This window comes from Podarcis filfolensis (genome assembly GCF_964270895.1).
Source record: "Podarcis filfolensis genome assembly, chromosome: 8".
Classification (NCBI taxonomy): Eukaryota; Metazoa; Chordata; class Lepidosauria; order Squamata; family Lacertidae; genus Podarcis; species Podarcis filfolensis.
The window spans coordinates 57,104,265-57,131,558 of record NC_139611.1 but is presented as its reverse complement, the minus strand read 5'-3'; the positions used below and the strand labels follow the sequence as shown (position 1 = coordinate 57,131,558).

At 43.2% G+C, this 27,294-nt stretch overlaps 2 protein-coding genes and 1 long non-coding RNA gene across 4 annotated transcripts in view; 2 read left to right on the top strand and 1 right to left on the bottom strand.

Moving 5' to 3' along the window:
* The window catches only part of LOC310767883, a 936,392-nt gene that overhangs the window by 324,390 nt on the left and 584,708 nt on the right, over positions 1–27,294 (top strand). The gene's annotated exons all lie outside the window — the stretch shown is intronic.
* On the top strand, positions 1,729–15,368 carry SYNC (syncoilin, intermediate filament protein). Its single transcript, XM_083625696.1, has 4 exons — positions 1,729–1,942; positions 5,498–6,458; positions 12,314–12,438; positions 14,897–15,368. The coding sequence occupies exons 2-4, from the start codon at positions 5,505–5,507 to the stop codon at positions 14,955–14,957; spliced, it is 1,140 nt and encodes a 379-aa protein (XP_083481822.1). The 5' UTR covers positions 1,729–1,942; positions 5,498–5,504; the 3' UTR covers positions 14,958–15,368.
* RBBP4 (RB binding protein 4, chromatin remodeling factor) lies at positions 16,403–26,530 on the bottom strand. 2 transcript variants are annotated; one of them, XM_083625695.1, is made up of 12 exons: positions 26,225–26,530; positions 23,889–24,036; positions 23,067–23,212; positions 22,292–22,465; positions 21,499–21,614; positions 21,237–21,397; positions 20,951–21,077; positions 20,691–20,768; positions 19,067–19,143; positions 18,920–18,977; positions 18,244–18,354; positions 16,403–17,389 (listed from the first exon to the last, which is right to left on the bottom strand). In XM_083625695.1, exons 1-12 carry the CDS (start codon positions 26,238–26,240, stop codon positions 17,324–17,326), a joined length of 1,278 nt encoding a protein of 425 aa, XP_083481821.1. In that variant the 5' UTR covers positions 26,241–26,530; the 3' UTR covers positions 16,403–17,323. The 2 variants fall into 2 exon arrangements, with proteins under 2 accessions (XP_083481821.1, XP_083481820.1); XM_083625694.1 differs by lacking the exon at positions 26,225–26,530 and adding an exon at positions 25,929–26,084.

Sequence of the window (27,294 nt, the reverse complement as noted above, 5' to 3'; positions counted from 1 at the left end):
ACTACATTTTGCTCCAGGACGGGGCTATCTCTGCTTCTGGAGCACAGCACGTTCTGAATCTGCCATAAGCTGCATTGTCCTTGGAAATGGTCATCACCTCAGGCATTATCATCTGCTTACCCCCTTCCCCTGCAGATGACACACCACCATCTGGTTGCCTAGCTATGTCCACAAATAGAGAGCAGCAGGGCTAACTCAAGGCATCTGATTGCAGCCCACAACAGTTCCCATGTCCCTCTGTTCCCCTTCCCCAAACAGGTTATTTCTAGGATAAACTAGAAAGAGGTGTCTGGGCTTGCAATTTCACAAGTAGACTCCTTTTTTGTTATTTTTATGCCATAGAAGGCTCTTTTCTACCAGCCCAGCTGACCCTCACTGGTAACCTTGCTGGCAGTTTTAACGTTAGATAGATTTAGGTGGGTATTTATACACACACGAAACATTGTTCAAGTTAACAGCATTCCTACGCTATTGAGTCAAACGCCTCCACAAATAGAGGGGAGAGACATGTGGCTTGCACTACTCGGTGTTTTATTATTATTTTAAAAAATAACCCTTTATTCCTCTTAAATATGCTTCTTGTAGTTAGCCAAGAGAGGCATGGGTTCACAGTGCAACTGCACTTCTGACCTGAAATTCAAAGCCAACAAGGGAGCAAGCCAGGGCAAGTAACCTTATCCCTGGACAAGGAAGCTGAAGAAAGCTGAGTGAGGAGGACTGAGCAGCAGCAGGGCGGGCTTATTGCCCGTGGGTGTTGAATGATGCATTTTGCTGCCTGGACAATTGTCCTCCAGGCAGGAAGAGCTCAGTTAGCAAGTAGGATTTGGGGGAGCTACATAAGGCCAAATGCCTTTTGCAGGGATGATGCCATATTAATGTACAGTAATACTAGGACTGTCCCCCTGCCACTCCTCTGTGATGCCTTCTGCTCCTTCAGACCCCTCATATTTTGCCAGTCACCCTTTAGGGCTTGCTACCTTAGTCATCTTTGCCCAATTAAAGTTCATTCTTAACCTGCAATCCTATTACAGTGGTTAGGAACTTAATTCGTCTGTTCTTAACCTGAAACTGTTCTTAACCTAAGGTACCACTTTAGCTAATGGGGCCTCCCACTGCCACCGCGCAATTTCTGTTCTCATCCTGAAGCAAAGTTCTTAACCCGAGGTACTATTTCTGGGTTAGCGGAGTCTGTAACCTGAAGCGTCTGTAACCTGAAGCATCTGAAACCCGAGGTACCACTGTACATGCCTACCTAAGAAGCAGCCCTACAGAACGCAGTGGGACTGAGCTGGCATACAAAAGATTGTGCAGCAAGTCTATGCATTTCCTAACACCCACCCGTTACTACTCTGGTCTCATCTTTGCCTCCTCTCTCCCTCTCCCATCACAAAACCAGACATTTAGTCTTCCCACCTTGGGAACATAGCAACAGCAAGTACTGGAAAGCACACGTCCATGACCCTCAGCATGCACAGGTGTCTCCTCAGTTTCTAGACATTCCTGTATTTCATGTAAGCATTCACATGTGGCTGCCAACATACATGCAAAGGGGGGGGGGAGAGGTGATGGAAAGAGAGAGGGTTAAAGAGGCTTGCTCCTTCCCAGCCCCTCCCAACACAGCCTTCCTCTTGCCGCTGCTGAAAGTTCAGACAGAGCCAAGCGCCAACCACTCTGCCTCTGGCACTGGGAGGCGAGTGGAGAGGCCTGCCAGCCGGCCGCCTCCTCTTCCCCGCCTCCTCCCCCACCCCCACCCCCACTCCGTAGGCAGGGATCTGGTGTCAGCCTTTCCACTAGAATTGCACAGCCGTTTCCAGAGAGACTGAGGTGGGGGTGGCCCCGGGGGCTCCGGTTTCTTGCACTGTTTATTAATAACCTCACACCCACCCCATGCCAAAAGCCTGTCCGGCCGGGGGCACAAGGAACTTGGTTCCTGGAGAGAAAGGTAAGAAGAGCTAAATTGCTACCATTCATTGGTGAGCGTGGGCTCTCTTTTCTGTTCTAGTAGCTGGAAAGGAGATGCTCCAAGCTAAAAAGAACTAGGCTCATTTAAGGGGGAGAGGGGAGCAACCTAACGGTTTTGGAAACGGGGTGTGGTTGGCGAATAATTCAGATTCGAAAGCACCAGGTTTATTAAGGGTGGGCTCAATTGGGTTGCCTGCCAGACCATTTGTGGCCAGCGCAGGCCTGACTGGAAAAAGGAAGAATGGTACAGTGCCTTCACCCGCTGCTGGACCACGGAGAAAGAGGCTGTCTCCCCTAGCTTTGTACGTTTCTTTTCTTTGCCCAAGTAAGAAATATCAGCCTGGATGCACGACATCCTGCTACAGAGAGGAGGGGGGAGAAGCAGGGACTGTCTGAATCTGCCTGGGTGGACAGCGAGACCATTTGCCTGTGAAAAAATCTTCACAAGGAAGGAATCGTGCTGCTGCTAGATAGATGATTGGTGACAGATTCCGGACCCAATTCAGAAGTTGAAACCAAAGAGCTTTGCACCAGTCCTCACCTAAGCTTTCTGTATCCAACTACTAAGAAATAGCAAGCATGGAAGTGAAGGCTGCTTCACTTTGCTGTTTTCACAAGGGTGGAAAAATGCCTTATTTGGGAAAAGAGAAGGTTTATCTCTGAAAATAATCTCCAGTGGTGCTCAGAGCTGAAGTAGAACATGCAAATGGCACTCCCTTCCCCAACAACTTAACAGGGGGTACCATCTTCCATGAAGCTCTCATGTACCCACTTTACTGAAATATCAGTGGGCCTCTGGAGGGCAGGGAGCTGGTGTCCCCTGAATGTGTCCTTTGTCTCTGACATCCTGATGGCAGGGCCACCCTGCAGGTGCTCTCCCATTAAATATTCCATGGAAGTTTCCTTGCTCCCCTTGTTAAAGTGCATGTTACCCAACTGGCCCTTCAGTGTGCTGCTCACATTGGTTCAGCCCCATCCCTATTGGGTATTTCACTACAGCTGGTTCTATTTCAGAACATTTACCTCTTTAAGTTGTTCAGGCGCTCCACATTCTTAAGGACAGTGGATTAAACACCTCCTTCTTTGCCATTTAGACACAGTGCACACTCACCCAGGCCTTATCTTGTGAAGAGGTCTTTCATCTGTGGACAGCTGCTGCACACACCCTCTTCCTTCAGGGGATGACTCTACTCTACAATGCTTGCTTGCTTGGAAACCAGGGCCCCTCAATAATATCCCTTGCCTGCTGTGATATTTTGATCCATCCTCAGCCATCTTGCAGAGCGTGCATGCAAGCTCATTTGGGCACTCTCTTCTGTACATCTGAGGCTGCGTCAGCATTTTCAATCAAAATAAAAAAAGCTGCCCTCTTTTCAGTAATCAATGACTTAAAGCAACAGATTCCCCTCCAACTGACCCCTTGGTACTTAAGTAGCCTGGCAAAAAACAAAACAAAACAAAAAACCCACCTCTCAGCTCATTTGCTCCCCATTTGTCAATGCAATGCAACACATGCTTAAAGTATATTTATTTATTCACTTAATATAGCTGTTCTGGTCAGTGTATTTCCGTCAGGGTTCCCCTACCCCCGATCTTTTCTTAGAACCAGCCATTACTTGTTATTTATATTTTATACCCATTTTTGTATCTATCTTTTTATCCATATACATGGCACTTTATAAAGAGTAAGAGAATAAGTCTCTGCCCCATATTGGTTACAGTCTAGAAAACGATGTGAGGGAAATGGAGGTGGGTTGGGGGAAGAATGATGGCAGCTGTATTTACTTAGGCTTAGTTACAGTATGGCATGGGGGGCAAGGAAGGGGTGACCAAAGCTTCGTGGAAAAGCTGAGTTTTGAGGAGAACTTGAAGGAAGTAACGATATGCAGCATCACAGATGCATATGTTAAACAAACACGTTGCAACACAGTTTAAATTTAAGCAGGTTTAAATTCATTAAAACCCATGGAGTTAGGGTTAAGCTATCACTAAGGAGAGTACGGTGATCCCATTGGGTAGCAGATCTGGAGCATCATTAATGAGCAGAAGACTTGACAATTTTTAAATTATTGTCTTATTTTTACTGCCAAGGTAGAAAGCAAATTTTGATTCCAAAATTTATTCAGCCATACCTAGTTTACCACATTCAACTCAACATATAGAGACTTGTTCAACAAAGTTACAAGTTGTCTCTAAACATGTAGAATTGTTACAGGAACAACAATGGTATACTACTTCATTAAGAGCACATTTTAAAAGCCTTTGTGATTTTTATAATGGTCCTGATATTTTTATTAGATAACTGTTGTGCCTAGATTTTTTTCCCTGACGCACCAAGAGAATTATGGGTTCTGCCCATACAGGGTACACAGGAAAATCATGTATACCCAAACTCTTGGAGCTATCCCTGCAGCTTGCGGGTGAGGGGGAGAAAGAGAAAAAAAAATCCCCGGACTCCCAGAGCCCATGTAACAAGTAGGTCTTAAAAGCCCTTTTCGCGCCAGGTACAGTAACCCCAAATGGGCCTGGTGCAAAAATAGCTTCTAAGCAATCCACCTTGATTGGATTTAAGTTGTATAATTTCAACCAGCCTGCCTTCAACCATGTTGAAATTGCTCAAATTAAAAGTTTGTAAGATGTTCTCATACTGCATTCACAGAGAGATAGGTAAAGGTAAAGGGACCCCTGACCATTAGGTCCAGTCGTGGCCGACTCTGGGGTTGCGGCACTCATCTCGCTTTATTGGCCAAGGGAGCCGGCGTACAGCTTCCGGGTCATGTGGCCAGCATGACTAAGCCGCTGCTGGTGAACCAGAGCAGTGCACGGAAATGCCGTTTACCTTCCCGCCGGAGCGGTACCTATTTATCTACTGGGTTGGCAGGAGGAGGGACCGAGCAACGGGAGCTCACCCCGTCGCGGGGATTTGAACCGCCGACCTTCTGATCGGCAAGTCCTAGGCTCTGTGGTTTAACCCACAGCCCCACCCATGTCCCTTAATAGAAAGATAAGGTATGTGAAATACGGGGTATTATTATTATTATTATTATTAATGTTCAAGGGCAGTGTTTCCCAAATTTACAATAACCGCGTACCCCTTTTGAGAGTTTAGTCTTAGCAGCATACCCAGTCTTGGACAAAGATAATTTGGGGGGTAGTTTTAATACAGCACACCATTCTCATACTAAATTCTAATGAATTGTTTCCTGCAGCTAAAAAAAAAACTAAAAAGCAAAATAAAAATGTATGCCATGTACCCTTTGAAACCCTTTTGTGTACCACTGGGGGTACATGTACCACACTTTGAGAAACATTGTTCTAGGGGAACCAGCTGGGGTATATGGTGAGAAGTTGGGGGAGGAAGCTAACTTCTTGGCCTTGGTAACAAAGCATCAAATTCTTCAAGGCTTTCTGCAGTTGCAGGATTCTCAGCTGAGGGATGGCGCATCTATTTCTTCACAAATGCCTACCTATGCTCAATGAGCTCCGTCGTTCAGCCATTTGTAGGTCTGATTCCATGATTGCTTTTTATTTCCAGGGAAGTGATGGCAGACTCCGAGCCTGCTCTGGATTTGGACAACGCAGAAGCCTTCTCAGAGCTAAGTGCTGGGGTTCCAGGAGCACTCTTAGAGCTTGATGGAGAAGACACCCCTGAGATGCTGTATATGGATCCCATCAACATACCATTCCTTCAAGACACAGAAAGCACAGGCTCTCCAGTGGTGCTGCAGGAAGACATGGAAGACGAGGAAGTATATTATGATGCAGAAGACATAAGCATTGAGGATCTGGGAAAGCATTTTCAGGAGTGCATTGAAGCAGTGGAAGAGCTGGAGAGGGAGAGGGACCAGCTTATTCGGGAACTGATGCTCCTACGGGAACCAGCTCTTGAGGAAATCAGACAAGCCCATGGAGAGATCCTCGAAGCCTACAGGCTGCATGCCAAGGTGGAGCTTGAAAGGGACAGTCTGCGGGATGAAATTCGGCAAGTGAAACAGAAGCTTTTTAGGGTGACTCGGGAATGTGTGGCGTGCCAGTACCAGCTGGAAAACAGGAGGCACGACGTGGCCCAGTTTGCTGTCTACCGGGAAGAACTGGAAAGCAGGGTCAGCCAGCTTTCAGAGGAGCTATCCCAATTGAGAGAGACTTGTGAGAAAGAGAAGGAACAGTTGAGAGAACAGCTGAAGGCTCCGAGGAGGCGGAGGAGCAGCTGCTACCTCCAGGCAAGCAGGCGGCTTTCCATGGAGTTTGAGAGCTTTGTGGCGGAGAGCCGTCAGGGCCTGGAAGAACAGTATGAGCCTAAGCTGATGCGCCTCTTAGAAAGGAGAGAAGCCAGCAGAAAGGCTTTGCAAAAGACACAGGGCGAGATTCACAGATTAAAGGAAACTCTAAGGCCACTGCAGGGAGAGGTCAGCAAGTTATTGCTGCAGAACAAAAACCTGGAGCAACAGATCCTGCTCATTAAGCAAAAACGGGATGAAGAAGTTCTTCAGTACAAGGTATGCCTGATGGCAGCCTTTCCCAGCATGGTACCCTCCAGATGATTTGGACTCCAGTTCACATTAGCCAATGGGGAAGGAGGATGGAAGTCACTATCCAAAACACCTGGAGGGCACCAGTTGAAAAAGGCTGCCTAACAGCCTTGCAGCCTCCCCTGCTCTAAAGCTAGTTGCCAAGCAGGTCGATGTAGCACCTGCCTATCTGATGAAATGCCGCCTGCCATGACACAGACTCCAGAGTATCTGAACTCACATACACTATTGGGAGAATGAGATGCCACTCCTGTCAGGCTGTACCAGGGAAATTTCTGTCTGACTGGTCCTTTATAGAGGTGTATCTTAGCTATCAGCTCCAGGAGAGAGAAATAGTGAAGGAGAAAGTTAAACATTTTCCTTCCTGTAAAAAGAACTAGCACGTCAGGTAGAAGACTATATTAATACTGTGCATGCAATATGTTTTTCATACAAGGGAGCCCCTCAAAGAGACATCACAATTTGGCTTGGAAAAGAACCTATTGGGAGCCAAGAGGAGGGGCTTTGAAGTCAACCAGCCCACAGCATCCCCTCTTCCTTAACACTGCAATCAGGAAAGCTCCCCCCCCCCCAAGCCTAAATCCAGAATGGGGGGCAGAGAGAGATTTTCAGCAGGATGAATTGCATCTAGAGTGGACTTAATCCTTTCTTCCCCAGCTGAGACTATCCCAAAATATCTCCTGACGTGTTTTTTATTATTATTACAAACTTTACTGATTTTTAAAAAAACAATTACCAAGCATAAAGTATTGCCTTCCAGGAAAATGCATGTACAGATGCTAAGTCTTAGATGCACCTCACACGTTTAACACTTGTTAAAATGTCACATTAACACATAATTTATATATGGAATTAATACAGGGGTCATGGCTCAGTGACACAGCACCTATAGACAGTCCCAGATGCAATCTGTGGCATCTCCAGGTAGGGCTGGGAAAGACTGATGTCACTCAGTGTTAGACAATTATGAGCTAGATGAACCGACTTGCTATGTTCCATACTTGATCTGTAGTGAAAGGCACTATTTTAGATGAATTAGACAAATGCCTGGAGGACAGACATGTCGGTGGTTCTCAGCCATGTCGCTAAATGACGCCTCCGCATTCAGAGGCAGTGTACTTCAGAATACCAGCATCTGGTAATGACACAACAGAGAAATCACTATGGCCTTAAATCCCTGTTTCTGAACTTTCAGAGGCATTCAGTTGGCCACTGTGGAAACAGAACCATGGACTAGGTAGACCTTTCACTTAATGCACTGACACAGTCATGCCAAGAAACAAGGCTGATGTGTAAATACTATTTCTTTAAAAATAAGAACTACTTCTAAATGGAACAGGGAGGAGACTAGCCTAGCCAGCATCCATATCTGGATTTTACCAAACCATCAACAGTTCCTACGAGGCTCAGTTGCCTTCCTTGACTCAAGTTTATTTACAGATGGTAGGATATGCTGTATATTAAAAGGTTTAGCGTTTTCTAAGGTCCAAAGAAGTTTACAGGAATTGAGTGAGACACATTCCTTGCTATGCAAATGTGACTGCTCTTTTCCAGCCCTTCTACTCACATATGCAAGCTCCTCCAAAGGCTGGGTTCTACAGGGTGAGTCCTTTAAAAGAGGCCCCGTGGATACAGACTAAACATGTTCCATGGGGCTTCTTTTAAAAGACTCACCCTGTATAATCCCCCCCATAATCCCTGCAGAGGTTTTAGCAGATTTTCACCAAGGTACATGCGAAAACAGATGCCGCAGGACCTTTTACTTTGTTGTTGTTTAGTCGTTTAGTCGTGTCCGACTCTTCGTAACCCCATGGACCAGAGCACGCCAGACACTTCTGTCTTCCACTGTCTCCCGCAGTTTGGTCAGACTCACGTTGGTAGCTTCGAGAACACTGTCCAACCATCTCGTCCTCTGTCGTCCCCTTCTCCTTGTGCCCTCAATCTTTCCCAACATCAGGGACTTTTCCAGGGAGTCTTCTCTTCTCATGAGGTGGCCAAAGTATTGGAGCCTCAGCTTCACGATCTGTCCTTCCAGTGAGCACTCAGGGCTAATTTCCTTAAGAATGGATGCGTTTGATCTTCTTGCAGTCCATGGGACTCTCAAGAGTCTCCTCCAGCACCATAATTCAAAAGCATCAATTCTTCGGCGATCAGCCTTCTTGATGGTCCAGCTCTCACTTCCATACATCACTACTGGGAAAACCATGGCTTTCAGTATACTGACCTTTGTTGGCAAGGTGATGTCTCTGCTTTTTAAGATGCTGTCTAGGTTTGCCATCGCCTTTCTCCCAAGGAGCAGGCGTCTTTTAATTTCGTGGCTGCTGTCGCCATCTGCAGTGATCATGGAGCCCAAGGAAGTAAAATCTCTCACTGCCTCCAATTCTTCCCCTTCTATTTGCCAGGAGGTGATGGGACCACTGGCCATGATCTTCGTTTTTTTGATGTTGAGCTTCAGACCATATTTTGCGCTCTCCTCTTTCACCCTCAGTAAAAGGTTCTTTAATTCCTCCTCACTTTCTGCCATCAAGGTTGTGTCATCTGCATATCTGAGGTTGTTGATATTTCTTCCGGCAATCTTAATTCCGGCTTGGGATTCATCCAGCCCAGCCTTTTGCATGATGAATTCTGCATATAAGTTAAATAAGCAGGGAGACAATATACAGCCTTGTCGTACTCCTTTCCCAATTTTGAACCAATCAGTTGTTCCATATCCAGTTCTAACTGTAGCTTCTTGTCCCACATAGAGATTTCTCAGGAGACAGATGAGGTGATCAGGCACTCCCATTTCTTTAAGAACTTGCCATAGTTTGCTGTGGTCGACACAGTCAAAGGCTTTTGCATAGTCAATGAAGCAAAAGTAGATGTCTTTCTGGAACTCTCTAGCTTTCTCCATGATCCAGCGCATGTTTGCAATTTGGTCTCTGGTTCCTCTGCCTCTTCTAAATCCAGCTTGCACTTCTGGGAGTTCTCGGTCCATATACTGCTTGAGCCTTCCTTGTAGAATTTTAAGCATAACCTTGCTAGCGTGTGAAATGAGTGCAATTGTGCGGTAGTTGGAGCATTCTTTGGCACTGCCCTTCTTTGGGATTGGGATGTAGACTGATCTTCTCCAATCCTCTGGCCACTGCTGAGTTTTCCAAACTTGCTGGCATAGTGAGTGTAGCACCTTAACAGCATCATCTTTTAAAATTTTAAGTAGTTCAGCTGGAATACCATCACTTCCACTGGCCTTGTTATTTGCAGTGCTTTCTAAGGCCCATTTGACTTCACTCTCCAAGATGTCTGGCTCAAGGTCAGCAACCACGCTACCTGGGGTGTACGAGCCATCCATATCTTTCTGGTATAATTCCTCTGTGTATTCTTGCCACCTCTTCTTGATGTCTTCTGTTTCTGTTAGGTCATTACCACTTTTGTCCTTTATTATGGTAATCTTTGTACGAAATGTCCCTTTCATATCTCCAATTTCATATCTCCAAATTTCATATCTCCAAAACAGATGCCGCAGGACCTTTTACTTACATTTCCTTTTAACATCGCTTATGCTGTTTCGAAGCTGAAGGAAGAGCGACACCCTGATCGCTCTTGGTTTTTTCATTTCCTCTTCTTACACTGGACATAATGAAAAACTGGGCTCCAATCATTTTTCTATTTACTTCTTTTTTGAGTGTTACAAGGGGTGACTAACCCCCATTTCAGGGGCCAGATCCAACACCCTGCTTCCCTGCCCTCTCCTAGATGTCACTTTGGGCAGTGCCAAATTTTATTTACATATACACATATTTATATACACACAGCACTGAAATGGGTGGAATAGAACTCAAATCACTCCCTCGCTGGTTGCTTAATGAGTGGAGAGGGGGCAATAACCTCCTCTCAGCTATTTAAGATCAGCTGGGGAAGGAGGGCTGTGCCCCTGTGTGGGCACTTTTGGCCACACCCACTGGCGGCATGTGGGCTCAGCCTAAAGAAGGTTAACCACCCCTGCTTCAAACCATGTGATTAGATCCCTCTCTGGAACCACACAAATAGCAGCCTATTTTTGTGGCAAGGCAGGCAAGAAGCATTCAATGGGTAGGAACGGCCTATGACACATTCAGCCAAGTTGAATTCTGAGAGCAACTGAGTCTTGTGTAACATCAGGAATCTCAGCAGTGCTTTATTTGTACCAAGGGCTCAGCTTTAGAACCAGGCCTGAGTACTGCAATACGGGAAGTGTAAGGAAAATGCCTTTGAAATAATGCATGGCTTGCTACTGTGGCTCCATCCTTGCCGCCGTCTGTGTAGACACCCTGCACCCCCACTAATGGTTGAAGACTAAGGCTCCCTGTCTTGATTGGGGGATGGTTGAAAATCAAACACTCGCTAGCAGTCAATCCTGGAAATGTCACAGCTGAAGTATAACATGCAGGTAGTTTAAAAATACAAATCTTCAATCCATTGAGGAAAGTAACTCCAATAAAAATAGGAATAATTTAGACTTCCGGGCTCAAAACACTTCTAACAGCCTTCTAACAAATTTGTCCTGAGCAGTGGCTGTGGTATATTTTTGTATGGCTGAAATAATCCCATAAACCAGTCTGGCATTCAGCATATATTCTGCATTTTGCATTGCAAGTATCATGAGATTCTCTCTCCACCAGCAAGTTTCTAGACTTCACAGTGATACAAGGACCGGGGGAACTTTGGGAGAGTGTGGATGTAGTATGAGCAGGCATCCACTAGGACAATGAGGCTTCTTCATCCTTCCTCCACTGTCCCCAAAATCTGCTCTGGAGGAATCCTCCCAAGATTTCACACAACACTTATTTATCTGAACTGCACCAACTTCACAAATCTTTGAGTTCTTATGCTGCCAGTTTTAGCTAGTGCAGATCAGCATAGTTGCCGTTTGGCTGGCATTATCAAAGTCAGCTGGGGGCAAGGGCACCCCTACAAAAGTACCATGCCATCAGTAATGAGTCGGACTCTGCTTTCAGTTGGTTTCTGAGCAATACGTTGTGCTTACATTGTGAAGACAACTCCTTCCTTCTTCAGTCCTACTTCAAGTTATGCACAACTGGAAAACTGAGAATCTTTTATTTTTATTCTGCCTTTCAACCAAGGAGCTACAAGGCAAATTATATATAATACAGAAACTGGGTGGCTTCATCCAAACATTGCATTCTTCTGCAGAACCACTTATGTGAGGTGGATGGTCTTTATATAGTTTAAAGATGAGTAAATTTAATTTCAGTTTGACAGCTTTACAAAAGATGAGAATTCTACTTGAAGGCTGCAAAAAAAAGAAAAAGAAAATCCAGACTACCTAGGAAAAAGTATAGAGTTCAGTCTCTTAAGAACCAAAGATGTCTCCTTTTTAATATATATATATATATAGACATTTTTAGTTTTCAGGCTACAGAGATGGGTCTGAAAGTTTATAAGCAACATCAGGTGAAACCTTCACAGTCAAAGGAAGGCTTAGCAAGAGTTTTTCCTGGTTCCCAGCTATGTACACGACTAACAGAACAAGTTAGTCAAATTAACTTGCATAATTTATATAAGCCACAGACACTTTTATTATCTTAATAACAAATTTTTATTTTAAGCATATAATTCACAAAAGGGAATGAACAATTTAAACTGATCGATTCTGATAGAATGCTGTGGTTTTCCTCCTCCTGGTGTGAAATATGTGTTTGTACAGCAAAATGTGATGCCCTCTAGAATAATTAAGATATCAGCCATATGCTGGCCCTGATTACAACAGGTACAAAATACTACATGATGAATTTAAAATGCAGGCTACATTCTGAAACATTTCAATGCTTTTCCATCCACAGGACCAGGTGGAAGAGATGGAAGAAAGGCTGAGGGAGCTGAAGAAAGGAGTCCAACTTCAGCAGAAGAAGAACCAAGAATTGGAAGAGCTGAGGGCCAGCTTACACCAGGAACTATCAATTTACAAGTAGGTTTTACTATCTTTCTTGAAACACTATCCACATGAAAGCAAAGCCTGCAAGAAAATCTGAAAGCAGCAGTGAGAAAGGAGTGACAAATTCTCACTATAGGTCCTTCCAGTTACCATGCTTGCTCAAGATATGTCTCTGTATTCTGCAGACTAGCCCTTTGTGTTTGGGGAATAGGATGTTCTAGAATATGACTGACCTGGGACATATATCTCAAATATAGTAGGGAACTGCTTCCCACTGAGGGTCTAGCTCTATTCTGGAGGACAGGCTCCTGTCACTTTGGTAGAGCTGGCCTAGAAATCAGTCCCTATCTAAAACATGCGGGAGAATGGCATGAACAACTGCAGTCCACATAGTCTGGGTAGAGAAGTTCCTTTGTAAGGGGTTCAGAGCAACAAACACAAGATCAGCTTCTTAATAAATAGAGGTTATTAAGCTGGTGTAACAAATGAGAATAAGTATGAAAGAGGAGGGAAATGTGAGGTTGCCATTTGGGGGAACTGAAAGGTAGAAGAAGAGTATTGAGAGAATTGTGTGGCCTTTTGGACTATGCTCAGTCCAAAACACAGGAGAAGAACACAAGTATTCTCAGTGGCAGAGTGAAATCCAAAGAAAGTGAAAAGTCTGCCCTAGGCCACAGCAAGACTTAATGGATAAGAGTCTGATAGTAAGGGAACAAATCTAGGGTTCCAAAGGTGTAAGAGGCACCCAGTCAGGAATTCAAAAATTAAGAGTGTTGGGCAGTAGTTTATATAACCATGTAAAATTTCATGATCCAAGATGCTTCAACTCACAAGTGTACAGGTTGGTCATGGTGTGTTTTCCAGGTGAACAAAGATTTACGATCTTAATTCTGCTTAACAAGAGGTGGTCTAGACTTTGTAGTAGAATGTGAAATTCTTATTGGATAGGCCATTCAAAAGCTCCTTTCTTTGCAACGGACAACACTATATAACCTAGGATAGTTTAGGCATGGAGAAGGCTGAATATTTTATTTCTGGACAGTGTGTAAAGAATGTGGACATTTCCCTGTCCATTTAACAAAGGTTTTCAGGGGAAACTTTCAAGCACAAGCCTGCCTTTTCACTCTCATTTTCTCAAACAAAATGTAGCCTTTTTAATTGAAGTGATTGTGAGAGACACTCAAAATGGCACAGTAGTGCTTGCCAGCAAAAGAGCCTCTATATTTCTGAAAGCATTCCAAAATTACTTGTTTTTTAGAACCATATAGAATGTAAATTCTGTCTTTGTACAGCATTTTTCTGGTCTCTTCTTCTAAGAGTAGTACTGGTGCTTATTTATTTTCATAAATGTAAACATACGCAGTAATGCTCTGTCTGCATAAGTTTTACAACCTTTTAAAAGGTTACTGCTTTAAAATGTGCCCAGCACCACAAAAGGCAAATGTCCTGCTGTAACCATTGTCTTCTCCATCTCCTTGGGAAAATGCAAAAATGCATATTGTGACCAAATATTGCTCAATGTTCAGCAAAAAGACCCTAAACAGCATGTATAGCCAGAAAACACACTAACACCACAAGCACAAGGTGCGCAGGTAAGGATCAGCTAGTTTGCAACCTCTGTTTAGCAAAACAAAAAAGGGAGGTGATAAGAAAATAAAGAGGGGAAAGTGCCTCCACAAGAAAATGAGCCAGTGTCATAAGGACAAGGCAGATAAAGGGCCTGCCAGCTCTAGCACCCATTTAGCAAAAAGAGAAAAGGGGGTGAATGGCCTCTGTAGGCAGAGTGCCTGCTACCACAAGGTAGATGGAAGTGAGCAGCAATGCCCTATTGATTCAAGCACACACACACCCTGCCCCTCAGGTCAACAACCTGATCTACCTATTTGTAGTCAGCTGCTTCTTCCAGTCAGTGTGTTGTTCCCTCTCCTATTTTCTTGTAGGGGCCAGAAATGGAAGGTAAGGTGACTGAATGGGCAAAAGGGGGTGTGCTCAGGCCAAGAAACAGAGGCAAAGATGAACCACTTTAAGAGCTAGTGCAATCATACACACACAACAGCAGCAATACTGGGCAAACTGATGCCACAAGCACCAGGTTCGCAACCACCATTGTATACCACTCTGCAACAGACTGAGCCAGGAGGCAAAAGTGAAAAGTGTCAAAAGAGAAAGTCAAGGGTTCATGTCTAATCAGTAGGGTAGATGGTGACAAATGAAAATGAATGAAGTCACATGTCACAGGAGATAGTGCAGTTAGAAATACTACTGAAACATTCAGGCGGCAATATCAGAGAGGCTGTTGGAAAAGTAGGATTGGATTGGATGGAGGGCAAAAGATGTGGGGTGTCATGAGCACAGGTCTCCCACTCAACCTCTGGAATAAGCTGAGTGGAACGATGAGAGTCCCACAAGGGAAAGAACAGCAAAGAAATCTAATTTCCTTGTGAAATGTTATTTCATTGAGCAACTGGTTACTCAATTTCAATCCCTACAGAGACTGCTTAGAAATCTATGGACAACTCTGCAAGTCTGAAACTAAACAAGACCAAGATTGAATCATGGATTTATAAGCATGGACATCCTTCCCCTTCTTTACTTACTTGCTGTCTCTTTAGTGGGAATGATAGTACATCCTCTCCATCTGACGACACAGCCAATAAGCAAAACTATAATGGTTTGCATCTTTATTATTATAAAAAGGGCTGCAAATGGTCTGAAACCTGGTAGTTACACTGGACAGATGTCACATCAGCAGGATACCAGATGTGCATTATGCACAACTTCAAAGTTTAAGGTTTGTGTAAAGCTGACGTGTCAGTACATTAATCAACCTTTCTTTAATGTTATAATTCTGTACAAAACCTGTTTGAGAACAGGATTGTTTAGTTATTTTAGGCAACAGTTTGTAATTTTGACATGTTATGGCTAGGAAGCAGAAGTCCTAATTAAATGCTTTTTTATACGCACATAGAGCATTTTGCTATTAATGGATGAAAAATCAGTGTTGTTTTGATGATAACATAGCAACAGGGTTAAACAGATTGAAAATCCACTTAAGAAGACTGCAGGTCAATAGTCATCCCTATTCTACCCCAATGGCAAACCAACCAGGTTTGTCTTCAGTTTCTTTCCATTACCCTCACCTCAGTAAAAATTCTACAAATAGGAGTGTTTTCCAGTTTGAAGGTTAACATCTTCAAGAACAGTTCTACACTTAGGATAAAAGGACCTGCAACATACACTAGTGGAATGCTATTGACCTTTATGTGTAAAGCCTGTGCAAGGTGACGACCATGATGTGAACCACTGGGGCCAAAGTAACTGCATTACTTCCATTCTCCCACTGACACAGCATCCAAGCCAAAGTACAAAGTTAGGCCTACAGTGTCAGGAGATTTGGGCACAAGCCTTCCTTCTGCATCTCAACAGTGTCAGGTAGGTTGAAAAAATGACAAGGTTACTGAATGCCTTCAAGCAAGAACTGCTGGGTGGGAATGAAAACTGAGAGGTTCTGACATCCAGCCCAGGGTGGACAGTATTTCAGACAGACTTGAGCTGGCAAAGGAAATCCAGTTTGAAACAAGAACCAGAGAGACCTGTAGGAATCAACTTTAACCTGGAAAGGCGTTACCTAAACATCTCCAGCCTCAAACTACTAAATGATACATACCCACCAGCGCTTTCTAGTGGCCAGCTTATTGTATTATTTTAGCAGATCATATCAAATTGGTTCTTTCAACAGGCAGCTCACCACTCTCAACCCTCCTCAAAACACAGGCAGCAGCAAGTTCTGCCATTTTACATCATACTCTCATTGCCAGTTGCAAAGTGATTTCCACGTATTTCAAGATTTCAACTTCATAATATATCATTCCGTTCCATTCTTTAGCATAACTGTACTTCATTAACAATTTAGAAGCCACACAATTAAGCCACCACTTTGGTTCCAGAAAACTTAAGTGTCGATTTTTTTAAAAAGAAAAGACAATCACATCCCACATAGAAAACCAAATTTATTTAATCTGAAGCACTTGTATGGTTCATGGAAAGTTAAATGGGCTGCTGGTGGAACAGTTCACCCTCACAGGAGATGTGCTGATACAAGGTGAAATATCATGTGATCATTCTTTATATCAGTCTTTATTACATATATCAGCTGAAAACAAACACTTTCATAACTTGGTGGTCCCCCCAGTTAAAAAAAAACCACAGAAAGGAAAGATAATAGAACACAGTTCAAGAAACACACAAGAGGGCAAAGTAATGTGCAGTTTTAGGTGACTACCATATTCATATCCACATCCTAAGCTGCCCCATCAGAAAAGGATAGAAGGACCAAAGTATTATGAAGAAAACTCAGGCATTATCTGGACAGACCAACTTACTCTAATCAAGGACAGCAGCTAGAAACAAAGTTAAGAATAGGTGACCCTGCACTGGATTTATCTGTATCTGAAACAAGACTAGAGCTAAAGCTCTAAACATATTCTTTTATCAGGAGGAACCAATAAAAATAAAATAGAGAGAAGCTTCTACTCTAAAATTCCCCTCAGTAGAAAACATTCAGATCTTACCAACGCTTGTACTGAAACAATTCAGGCATAGTTTATATTAAAATTTCTTGTAGCAGGCTGTGTACACCAGCTCTCAATCAATGAGTTTTTAGGTGAAAAATTGTCAACTAAGAAGCCACTGTGTGATGCTAGCTCAAGTCAGGTTCAATTTTCAACAGCAACAGTTCACTTTCTGAGTTAGAAGCAAGGCTGATGGATAATATCTACAGATGGGCTGTTGAATGCACAGTGCATGTGTTTGTCTCTCGCAAAACGGCACAGCTGACAATCTCAAGAAACTTAGGAGAACAGGGCAGGGAGAGGACAACAACAGGAAACAAACAGCAAGGATTGAAGGGGTCAAGTCTCTAAGAGCCTTGCCCTTCTGGATCCACACTTCCTTCAGGATCTTCATCATTATATATGTTCTCTGCCTAAACAGAGAGAGAGGAATGAAGAATTAGATAGAAGTATCAATCTGACAGTTAAGCAAATTCCCATTCTAAGGGCACAATCCAAACACTACAGTGACAAACTTTATCCTAAGTAACTTCCAACACATAGCAAATTCAATACCTTTGTCAGACACACGGATTGAGTCATTATTCTGCCAAATATTTATTAAGACGACAGACTTCCTTCTACAGTTTGAGATTATATGCATCTTATGGGTGCTCTGTGCCCCACCAGAAGGGAATGCCTTTGAAATCTTGAATGCTTACAAATCTTTGGAAAGACAGCCCTGTAGCTTCTTTCTAGGGACGTGGGTGGCACTGTGGTCTAAACCACTGAGCCTAGGGCTTGCCGACTGGAAGGTCAGCGGTTTGAATCCATGCGACGGGGTGAGCTCCCGTTGCTTGGTCCCTGCTCCTGCCAACCTAGCAATTTGAAAGTGCAAGTAAGATAAATAGGTACCGCTCCAGCGGGAAGGTAAACGCCATTTCCGTGCGCTGCTCTGGTTTCGCCAGAAGCGGCATAGTCATGCTGGCCACATGACCCAGAAAAACTGTCTGTGGACAAACGTCGGCTCCCTCGGCCAGTAAACCGAGATAAGCAACGCAACCCCAGAGTCATTTGTGACTGGATTTAACTGTCAGGGGTCCTTTACCCTTTTTTTTAAGCTTCTTTCTACCATTAACATTCATATGAGATTCATACAAGTATCTCAAAAGAAATTTATCATAACTCCAATAAAAGAAAACCAGAATGTTCACTCTGTTGTAGCTACTGCACAGCTGCACACAGTTTTGGATTCACTTTCCCGTCAAATAATCAACCAAGTACTTACCATTTGCCAGACTTGCATGATATTGTCTTCTGATACCGAACAAATTACCCAGGGTTCATTTGGATTCCAGGAGAAGTCAGATATCTTTGCAGTGTGACCACCATGAATAAACTAACATTGAGAATAAGATAGTTATTTAAGTACACAATTCCAATACAGAATACATATTTCAAGAACAGGGTTACAATTCTTATGTGTGAATCATATAGATACCTATAGTAGATTACCAACATAAAACCCACCAATCTTCAATAAAGGCTGGACTATCAGTAAGGCAAAATTTAAAATAAAAATCCAAGCCTAGGTCCACAATTGAGCTAATCCATTTTTATTTCTATGTTTCCCCCCTCCTCCTCTCAACTGCAGGGCTTAATTCATTCACAGCTGTGGGGAGGGGGTTTAAGATGGAAGAAGAGTCACAGAAAGTATCCTGGACTTAGAAAGTATCTCATTCAGCTGGGAGTGTCAGCAAGAAGCTGCCACTCAGGAAGCTGAAAAATAGTTCATGGAAGGAAGAGTACATGTAAAGCAGAATGAAACACCAACTCTGATCAAGGATGGTGTACACAAGTGCCAGCCTCTCACCAGCTGACCAAGCCCAAACAAAGGCATAAAACCTCATTTTTTATTGGGGAGTGGGGGGAGAATTGGTGGCAACACCAAAACTCTCACTTACCAACAGCTCAGGTGGGCCATCCTCTGCATCTTCGGGAGACTGCTCTTCTCCAATTTTACTGAAACAGAAGACAGTAATTAGAGACACACAAAAAGCACTTCTGGTGAACTCAGCATTTCCACAGCACTACACACATCTGAGGCTTACCTTAAATCCCAGACATTCAGTCTGCGATCGGTACCACTGGAAGCCAGAATGGTTTCATTATGTGGTGACCACTGAACCTGCATCGATTAGGATGAGATAGAACATTTTGCCTTAGTATCTATCACAGTTTTGATGCAATTTTTATTGTTCTTACACAGTATATCAAACAATAACTGTTCATTAATGCCAGCCAATCACTTTCAAATATGCTACACAATTAGTTGAGCAGAGGAGGGATACCATCAATCATAATGACCAGAAAGCTAAACACGCTTTAATTATTTGAAAATGTTTAATCCACTCTTTCATAAAATATAACAAGGCGGCCTACAACATATAAAATGCAATTAAATCAATCTATAAAACATAATTAAAAAACTCAGTAGATACTGGTTGGTTTAAAGAAAAATACAGTATCATATTGTGACGGTCTGTTTCGACAGCAGTTTTCAGAAAATGTCTGAAAGAAGGCAGGGATAGGTCCTGCTGAATATCTACAGGTAGGGAGTTTCACAGGGCAGGGCAAGGCCTGCCGCATTTAAGGCTCAGTCCCTATTGGAAGCCAATGGAATCTCAAGGGCTTGGGGAATCTGCAGACATGCCGCATCAGAGGATCTGAGGTGGAGAACAAAAGATCAGATAGTCCTTAAGGTACTCTGGGCCAAAGCTGTTTAGGGCTTTGTGAATTAACACAAGAATCTTGAACCTGGTCTGGCAGTAAATCAGCACCAGTGCACCTTTCTCAACAGCAGACTAACAGGCTGCCAGCATTCTGCTCCTTTGAGCAGTCTGTATTTGGAAACCAAATTATGGAGAGGCGGCCCCCATTTATGCGTGTTCAATATGTACACGACTGTGCATACACGCCAAACCTGGAAGTGACCCGAAAAGCCACAAAAAGGGCAGAACAGTATGAGGAGTTTGCCGGCTTTTTCAATGGTGTTTCAAAGATACACGATTTCACTGACACAAGTGGTGCCTCAGAACACAACCCCCACATAAATAGTGGGTTGCCTGTACTTTAAATTCTAGAAGCACCTCATAAAGCTAGTATATCATGAAACCACCCAAGTCTTTAAGATGTATCACCAGACCTATTAGTTATATTTTCCACCCCTGGGAATAAGTGCAATGCATCAAATGGGATGCATTTAGGGAAATCAAAAAGTCTCCAAATGTCTTTATTAGTCATTACTTGCACACTTTACTGATGCATACTTTATCACCATAACAAATGAAGAAAATTAGTACTCTGAGTCATCAAATAAGTAACCTTGTCCTACACTTATTCTGGTATTCTAACCCTCTCTTTGTAACTGCCAATGGTTTTTTTCTGTCAGCCAAGTCAGTCACTTAAACCTCACTGCCCGAATATTCCATTCCAATTTTTTTAATCTGCTGCTTAAGGATCAGAAACATGCTTTTTCCACAAGCAGAAAAACCAACATATCTGCTGTAAGTTTTCTAACTGAAATAACACAGAGATGAGCAAACCTGTCAATAGTTGGTCTGAAACTTTAATAGTAAGGCCAATTCTGAGAAGGAAAAATCAAAGACCCTTTTAAGAGCAGCCATGTTGTCAAATGATCAGAAAATGATGTCACATGATATTATGTGAGCTTACCTGGAATATTTCATCTTTGTGTGACTCAAAGGAGTGCAACTTCAGTTTCAGGTTTCGCAGATCCCATAATGCAACAGTCTGGCCAGGAAAACCAGAGCATAATTAATAAATAAGAATATTCCTTTATTGTACTGTACACAGCCCACAGCCCCACAGACTAGGACCATTCAACACAACACATACTCTTCTACAGTATAACAATCCCCTTAATTCTGCAACTATGGATTAGGCAATGTTTTCTGCGAATTCTGGACAGACACCTTATCAGCTGATCCCGTGGCCAAGATGAACTCGCTATAAGGATTGAAAGACAGACAGTTCACTTCAGCAGTGTGAGCATCCACCGAATGGCTTGGCTTGGAAGTGTTGTTTGACCGGGTGTCCCAACTGTAAAAAACGAAATTTAAGATAAGAAACACCTTTGATGGACCAACTAACACACACTAATTGCAAGTGTAACTATTAATAAGAGCCTATCCCTCCAACTTTTAAAGAGAATTCAAGGAAAAATAATTCAATGTGAACAAAATATATAACTTTGCTTACATCATAAGTTTCTGATCATCAGCAACAGATCCAAAGAGAGATTCATGCAGCAAATGCCAGGAAACGTCTTCCACCACAGCTGTATGGCCTGTAAAGATAGTCTTCGCATCCACCACTTTCCCTTCCTTTGGAACAGCACTTATGTCCCACAAGCAAATGGTCTTAAAGAGATAAAATGGGAAAATACATTAACATAAGAAACATTCATTTGGCAGATATGTACATTATGTATACCTGGACTAACTAAGCATACAATACTCACATGATCATCAGATGCACTAAGCAGATGACCACTAAGGTTTGGATTCCAAGACAAACCATAGCCTTCTTTTTGATGCCCACGAAGACGTAGATCTGGATTACACTCACCAGAAGGGTCTGCAAAGGAGATAGGGTTGCTGCTTGTGTTATTCATGCAGTATTATAAAATAGCAAACAAAGATAAATTAATCACTTAAAACATATGGTCAGATCTTCTTCTTGGCTTATAGTAGAAATGGCACCACAGGGGCCGCTTTAAAGCAGTCCTTAATAGTACTTTTTAAAGTCTCCACCATCCTCTTCTTTCATTTAAAGGAGATTGGGGAAGGATGATTCAAAAAGCACTCTGGCGAAAGACTTCTTTGTTCTGCTTTCAAGTTTTTCAAACTATGCTTGTCCATCACAAATCTTAATAAATTATCTGAAAACATCTTAAATTCTGTTCCAGCATGAAATCAGATTAGTATAGCCTCACTTGAAAGCGTCTTGCTTTCTGAGGCAGTTCTGAGACCAGCAACTGTGGTAAACACCTAAAGAGCAGTCTCTGTATCCTGAACACCATTAATTTTCCTGCTATACATTCCTAGCCTAGATTCAACCAACAAAACTAAATTAAATGGCAGTAAACAAAGCATACATTAATATACAACAAATGAGAAAAGAAGCAGCTTCCCGCACTTTAAAAATAATCTCCTCAATACAATACTTGGAATCAACAAGGCCTGTCAATTTATTTTATCCCCAAAGTACATATATAAAAGGAACAAGGTTCAGATATGACAACAGACAAATACCTGGTTTAGATGGATGCTTGGTATAATCAAAAACAAGCACATCACTGGATGGAGTCTTTGTGGCAATAATGCAAGGATTCTGGGGCATGTATCGTGCTCTATTCACTTCTCCTTCATGGTTAATTTTTATTTCAATTTCAATTTTCCCACTAACAGAGCCAAATCCTCCAAACTCTGAAAATAAAGAAGGCATTTCTATAATAGCTACATGTTTCAAGTCAATCATACTAGAAAATAAACCAATTAAAACCAAGAATCTATGCCATATGGACATTATGGAACTAAAAAAAGACATTTTTTGAATACAGTATGTCTTTGTTTACATTTGGAAAACAATATCCCAAAGTATCTTTAAGCAATATGATTTTAGAAAGCTTTATATATAAATCAAGATATATTTAAATTGGTACAACACTGCGGACATATCATATTAACATGTTATATCACCCATTAAGCAAAAAAGTTCAAGACAGCAGTAAGCCAACATATTGCTAATCAACCAGATGTTGAAACATAATATCTGTAACAGCAAGACTTCAATTTCAGACAAGTACTTCATCTACTAAGTTGCACTGTTTAATGTATATCCAATTTTCTGGACATAAAATACATCCTGGAAACCAAAGCGTCACTGGGCCATTTATTGGTTTAGTTTTTAATCTTAGCCTAACACCAACAGTCCTCCCCAAAATCTGTGCCTTGTTAACCTAATAAGATAAAACATCAGGAAGATTCAGGAAGAAACCCACTCTTCTTTCCCATTTTGTTCTCTTACCTCCCTTCTCACTATCATAGTGTGAGGCATCAAACTGTGCATCATCATTAGGGAGCTGCACGCTGGCTATCACAAGGTGATTTTGTTCATCAGAGGTATGGGTCCCAAGAACTAGCCGGTGAATACTGAAGTCTTTGCCTTCAGGTCTACAATGCCATAAAAAAACAATGGAACAATGAGGTCAAAGGGTGTTTGTTTACTTGGACTGACTCCTCGTTAGGGTCACTGGCATGAATGTTAGGAACACCAATAGAGTCAATGTGAATTTCCCTTTCTACTACTACAGAAACTGTTACTAGAGTTGCTGGTTTTCCTTACCCAACAATATGAAACATTGCAAGCAGAAAAACAATGTAGCAATTAGTTACAATAGATGTTAAAATATTTATTGCCTTTCTGGGACACTCAAATTCAAAGCTAACATGTTGGCTGCATTCCATCATGCATCTGTTTATCAGTCAGAAATGCTCAACTTCTTTGCTCCTCCCTCTGCCACAACTAAACCAGTACATCCACTTAACTATAGTTTCCAGCTTCAGAAGCCAGTATACTAAACCGGGGTTTGAAGTTGATATAATATTATGGCTTGTTCCAGAGCTGTTAACCAGTTTCTTAGATTGAACAAGACAAGAAGCTACAGTTATAAATTTCCTGATTTAATGTTGGTGTGCACAAACTGGCCCTTACTTAGTTTAACAAACTTGTTCATATACTAAAGAAATGCAGGCATAGTCCTATGGATGTTTACTCAAAAGTAAGCCTCTATGTTGCATAGGCCTTAATCAACTAAATGAGTGTTTATGCTGCAGTCATGTGTGTTACCTGGTTACATCAGGAAGCCATTGAGCAGTCAAGCTGGGCCATTCCAAAGCATGGGTCATTACAAGATCATAGAGAAATGGAGTGTTCTTTTTCCAGATTTTATATTCTTCATTGATCACTCGCTCCTCCACAGCATCATCAAAGGCAGCTGATAATTATAAGAAAAGAATGCATTAATTAATGCTGGTAAATAAACCTAAAAACCTTATGGGCTCATACCATAGCTCTCCAGCAAAATATATTTAGAATTTAGGGTAGAGAGAAAGATATTCACATCTTCTGTACACAGGAATTTATTCCATGCCCCAAACTGTGTCACCCTGATTAATCACTGAGGGAGCATAGCAGGCCAGCAAGATCACCCATGGCTGCAACCTTATGCTTACTTCCTTGGGAATACGTCCCATTAGGCACAAATGAACTTACTTCTACATAATCATGCACTGTTAAACATGGTATTGTTTTTCTATGCCAGCAGCAATCATTTTCACTAAGTAAGTCATGTTTGTCAGTTGCATCATAACATAGTTTACAAGTAAACTCATGCAATGCTGCATTCACTTTCCTTCAAACAGGAGAGAAAAAAGCTTTCTCCTAAAGAGCATCAGAGCTACTATTCTACTGTGCTTTAGTTTTTTTCAAACTAACATCTGAACAGCAACAAGAAGTTAAATTCTATTGCAAAGCAGCAGTTATGTAAGACCTCAGATAGGAAATCTGTGATTCAAAATTAGGCAGGAATTCTCTAAGCAGCATTTCTCAGCCCCCAACTTGTAATATGCAGCTAAGAGATAACTCCTACGATGTGGCTGTAAGGATTGCTGAACTGTAAGTTGTACACCTCTTTCTGGCAACTCCTGCAGCCAAGTTGATGCCAAACATATTGCTCGGATTTCCTTTGGACCACATCAGCAAGGCCAGGACAGGGATCTTGACCTCTGGGCAGCCCAGGACCTCCATACACACTGCACAGGTTTGCACCCCTCAATGTTTGACTTCACCCCTGGAGACACACTCCATTGTGTCTCTAGAAATACTGATGCCAACACATTGGGAACCATCTCCACACAAAGTTCATTTATAATATCATTAAGTCAATTGATGGCTTTAGACAAACTACTGTATTCTCAGCCTCCCACCTGCAAGAGGAGCAAGATCTACTTTACAGGGCTTTTGTACTGATTACTTAGGTAACAGAACTGAGGCAATTTGAACACTGCTAAAACAAGGCTAAACAGAAAATAGAGGAGTGACCTCTGGACAATTTGCAGCAAGCACTTCTTACTCTCAAAATCTGAGCAATGACAAGAATGAAAAAGGTTCCCCTCACTAAATGGCACTATTAAACAAAAGAAGTTGGGGGCTGGGTAGGCAGTGGCTTGCTGAAGGACGCAAGCTTAACTTCTGTTACTGAAAACGAATCCCTGGATTATGCATGTTCTTATTTAACTGTGCATTGTGCCTCTTTCCCCCTAGACACTAGCCTGAATCTGGCTTCAGGTGTATCTCAGAGTTCTAGTTTAAAAAGCAAAAAATCAGCAACGTGGAAATCTGCTCACTCCCTTCTCTAAAAAAGAGCACTTCTTAAAAACAGAACAACCCATCTAGGCTGTTTGGAACACAAAGAAGAAGTGTGTAAAGAAATGGCATCGTTCTCTTTCTTTTCTAGGGCTCTGTGCCTTTAAGACACACTCTCCCCCCCCCCCCTCTCGCCAACCTAATGTACCTCACAGGTTGCTGAGAATCTAAAGCGGGGGCGGGGAAAGAGGCGAGGGGAAGGAAGCCATGTACGCAGCCCTGGGCCCCGTGGAGAAAAAGGAACATTCTACACATGATGCTACATAACCACCACCCCAGAAGCAGAAATTTACGAGGCGGTGGAACCCCTCGCGCCCCAATTCTTCTCCTCCTCCTCCGCCTCGCGAGCGTCTCCCTCCCCGGCTGGAGAAGCGGCGCCAGCGGAACCGCCGCAGTTTGTTCGAGGCCCATGGGGGGGAGGGGGGTTGAGAGGCCGGCGAGCCGCCCTTGCGAAAAGCCCACCTGAGCCATCCTGCAGCCCTCCCCGCCTCATTACAAAGCAGCTCCACGCAAAGAACCCGAGAACCACGAAGGAGGCGAGGGAAGAGGAGGGGGCGGGAGGGAAGGTGCCAGGAAAGGAGGGAGGAGCGCCCCATTGGGCGGCTCCCACGGAAAGGGGGCAGGGCCGGGGAAGCAGGCGCGGGGATTGGACGAGGCGCTTTTCTGCCAGGGTCCGCGCAGAGGCCGGAAAGGGAGGGGGAAGGGGGGGAGTGAGGCCTAGTCGACTCTCCCGCCTCAGCAGCGCCCGCTCCGCTCACCTTCTTTATCCGCCATGATTCCGACTCTCTTCGGGAGCGCCGGCGACGTCGCGGCCTTCCTAGTTTACCTCAGGACTCAGCCCGCCCTTCACTAGGCGCCTCGTGCTACCCGCGCTGGGCTGCTGAGCGCTCCTCTATTGTTTCCTGAGTCGTCGTAGTTCTCCTCCTTTCCCCCCCTTCACAATTCACTTCAGAACGGCAGTGGCGCGCGAGACGGGTTCGCGCCAACTCTGTCCAATCGCAGACCCAGCCGCCGCGATCTTCTCAGCGAATCACGACGGCGGGAATGGGGGAGGAGGGGCGGGGCCGAGTGGGCGTGCTCGCTGAGGGAAGGATGGCGCACGCGCTCTCTCCACCCCTCCCTTCTCCCGTTTCGTCGTTGCGGAAGAAGGGCAGTGGCTTGCCGAAGCTTCCGTAGGGGCCGCCATTTTGTTTTTGGTTAGGCGGCCTGAGAGTTGCTAGGCCGCTCTTGCGAAACGGGTGGTTGTGCGAGTCTATTGGAGAAGCAAACATTGCCTTTTGGGCTGAGATTAGGGAAATGTGATAGCTGAAAAAATCTACTGAATGTTATTGGCTTTTGAGGTACATGTGGCTTCTTCCGCACTCCCACCTGTAAAATGGGAGTAACAATCAAAATAATAATAATAATACATTTTTATTTGTATCCCGCCCTCCCCGGCCAAGGCTGGGCTCAGAGCGGCTAACATCATAAAATGCCCAACTTCACAAGTGCTTTGGCACATGGAAACAAAATAAATTTTGTCAGGTGCTTTGTGTATTTATCCTTGCCCTTTATATGCCAACACAAAAGTGAAATGGTCTAATTGTATTTGTTACATTATATATAAGTGGGTGTAAGTAAGTAAACACTTAAATACACATCATCCAGGGAGTAAGGCCCATTGCATACTATGGGGCTTGTTATAATCCCCTCAAAACAGATGAAATACTTCCAATATGAGATTAACCGAAAGAGTGAGAAGAACATGATTTGCCTAAAGCATGTAGCATATTTCTTAATATATTTTTATTTATTTAAAAAAACGAGTGATCATCCATTGTGCACTGCT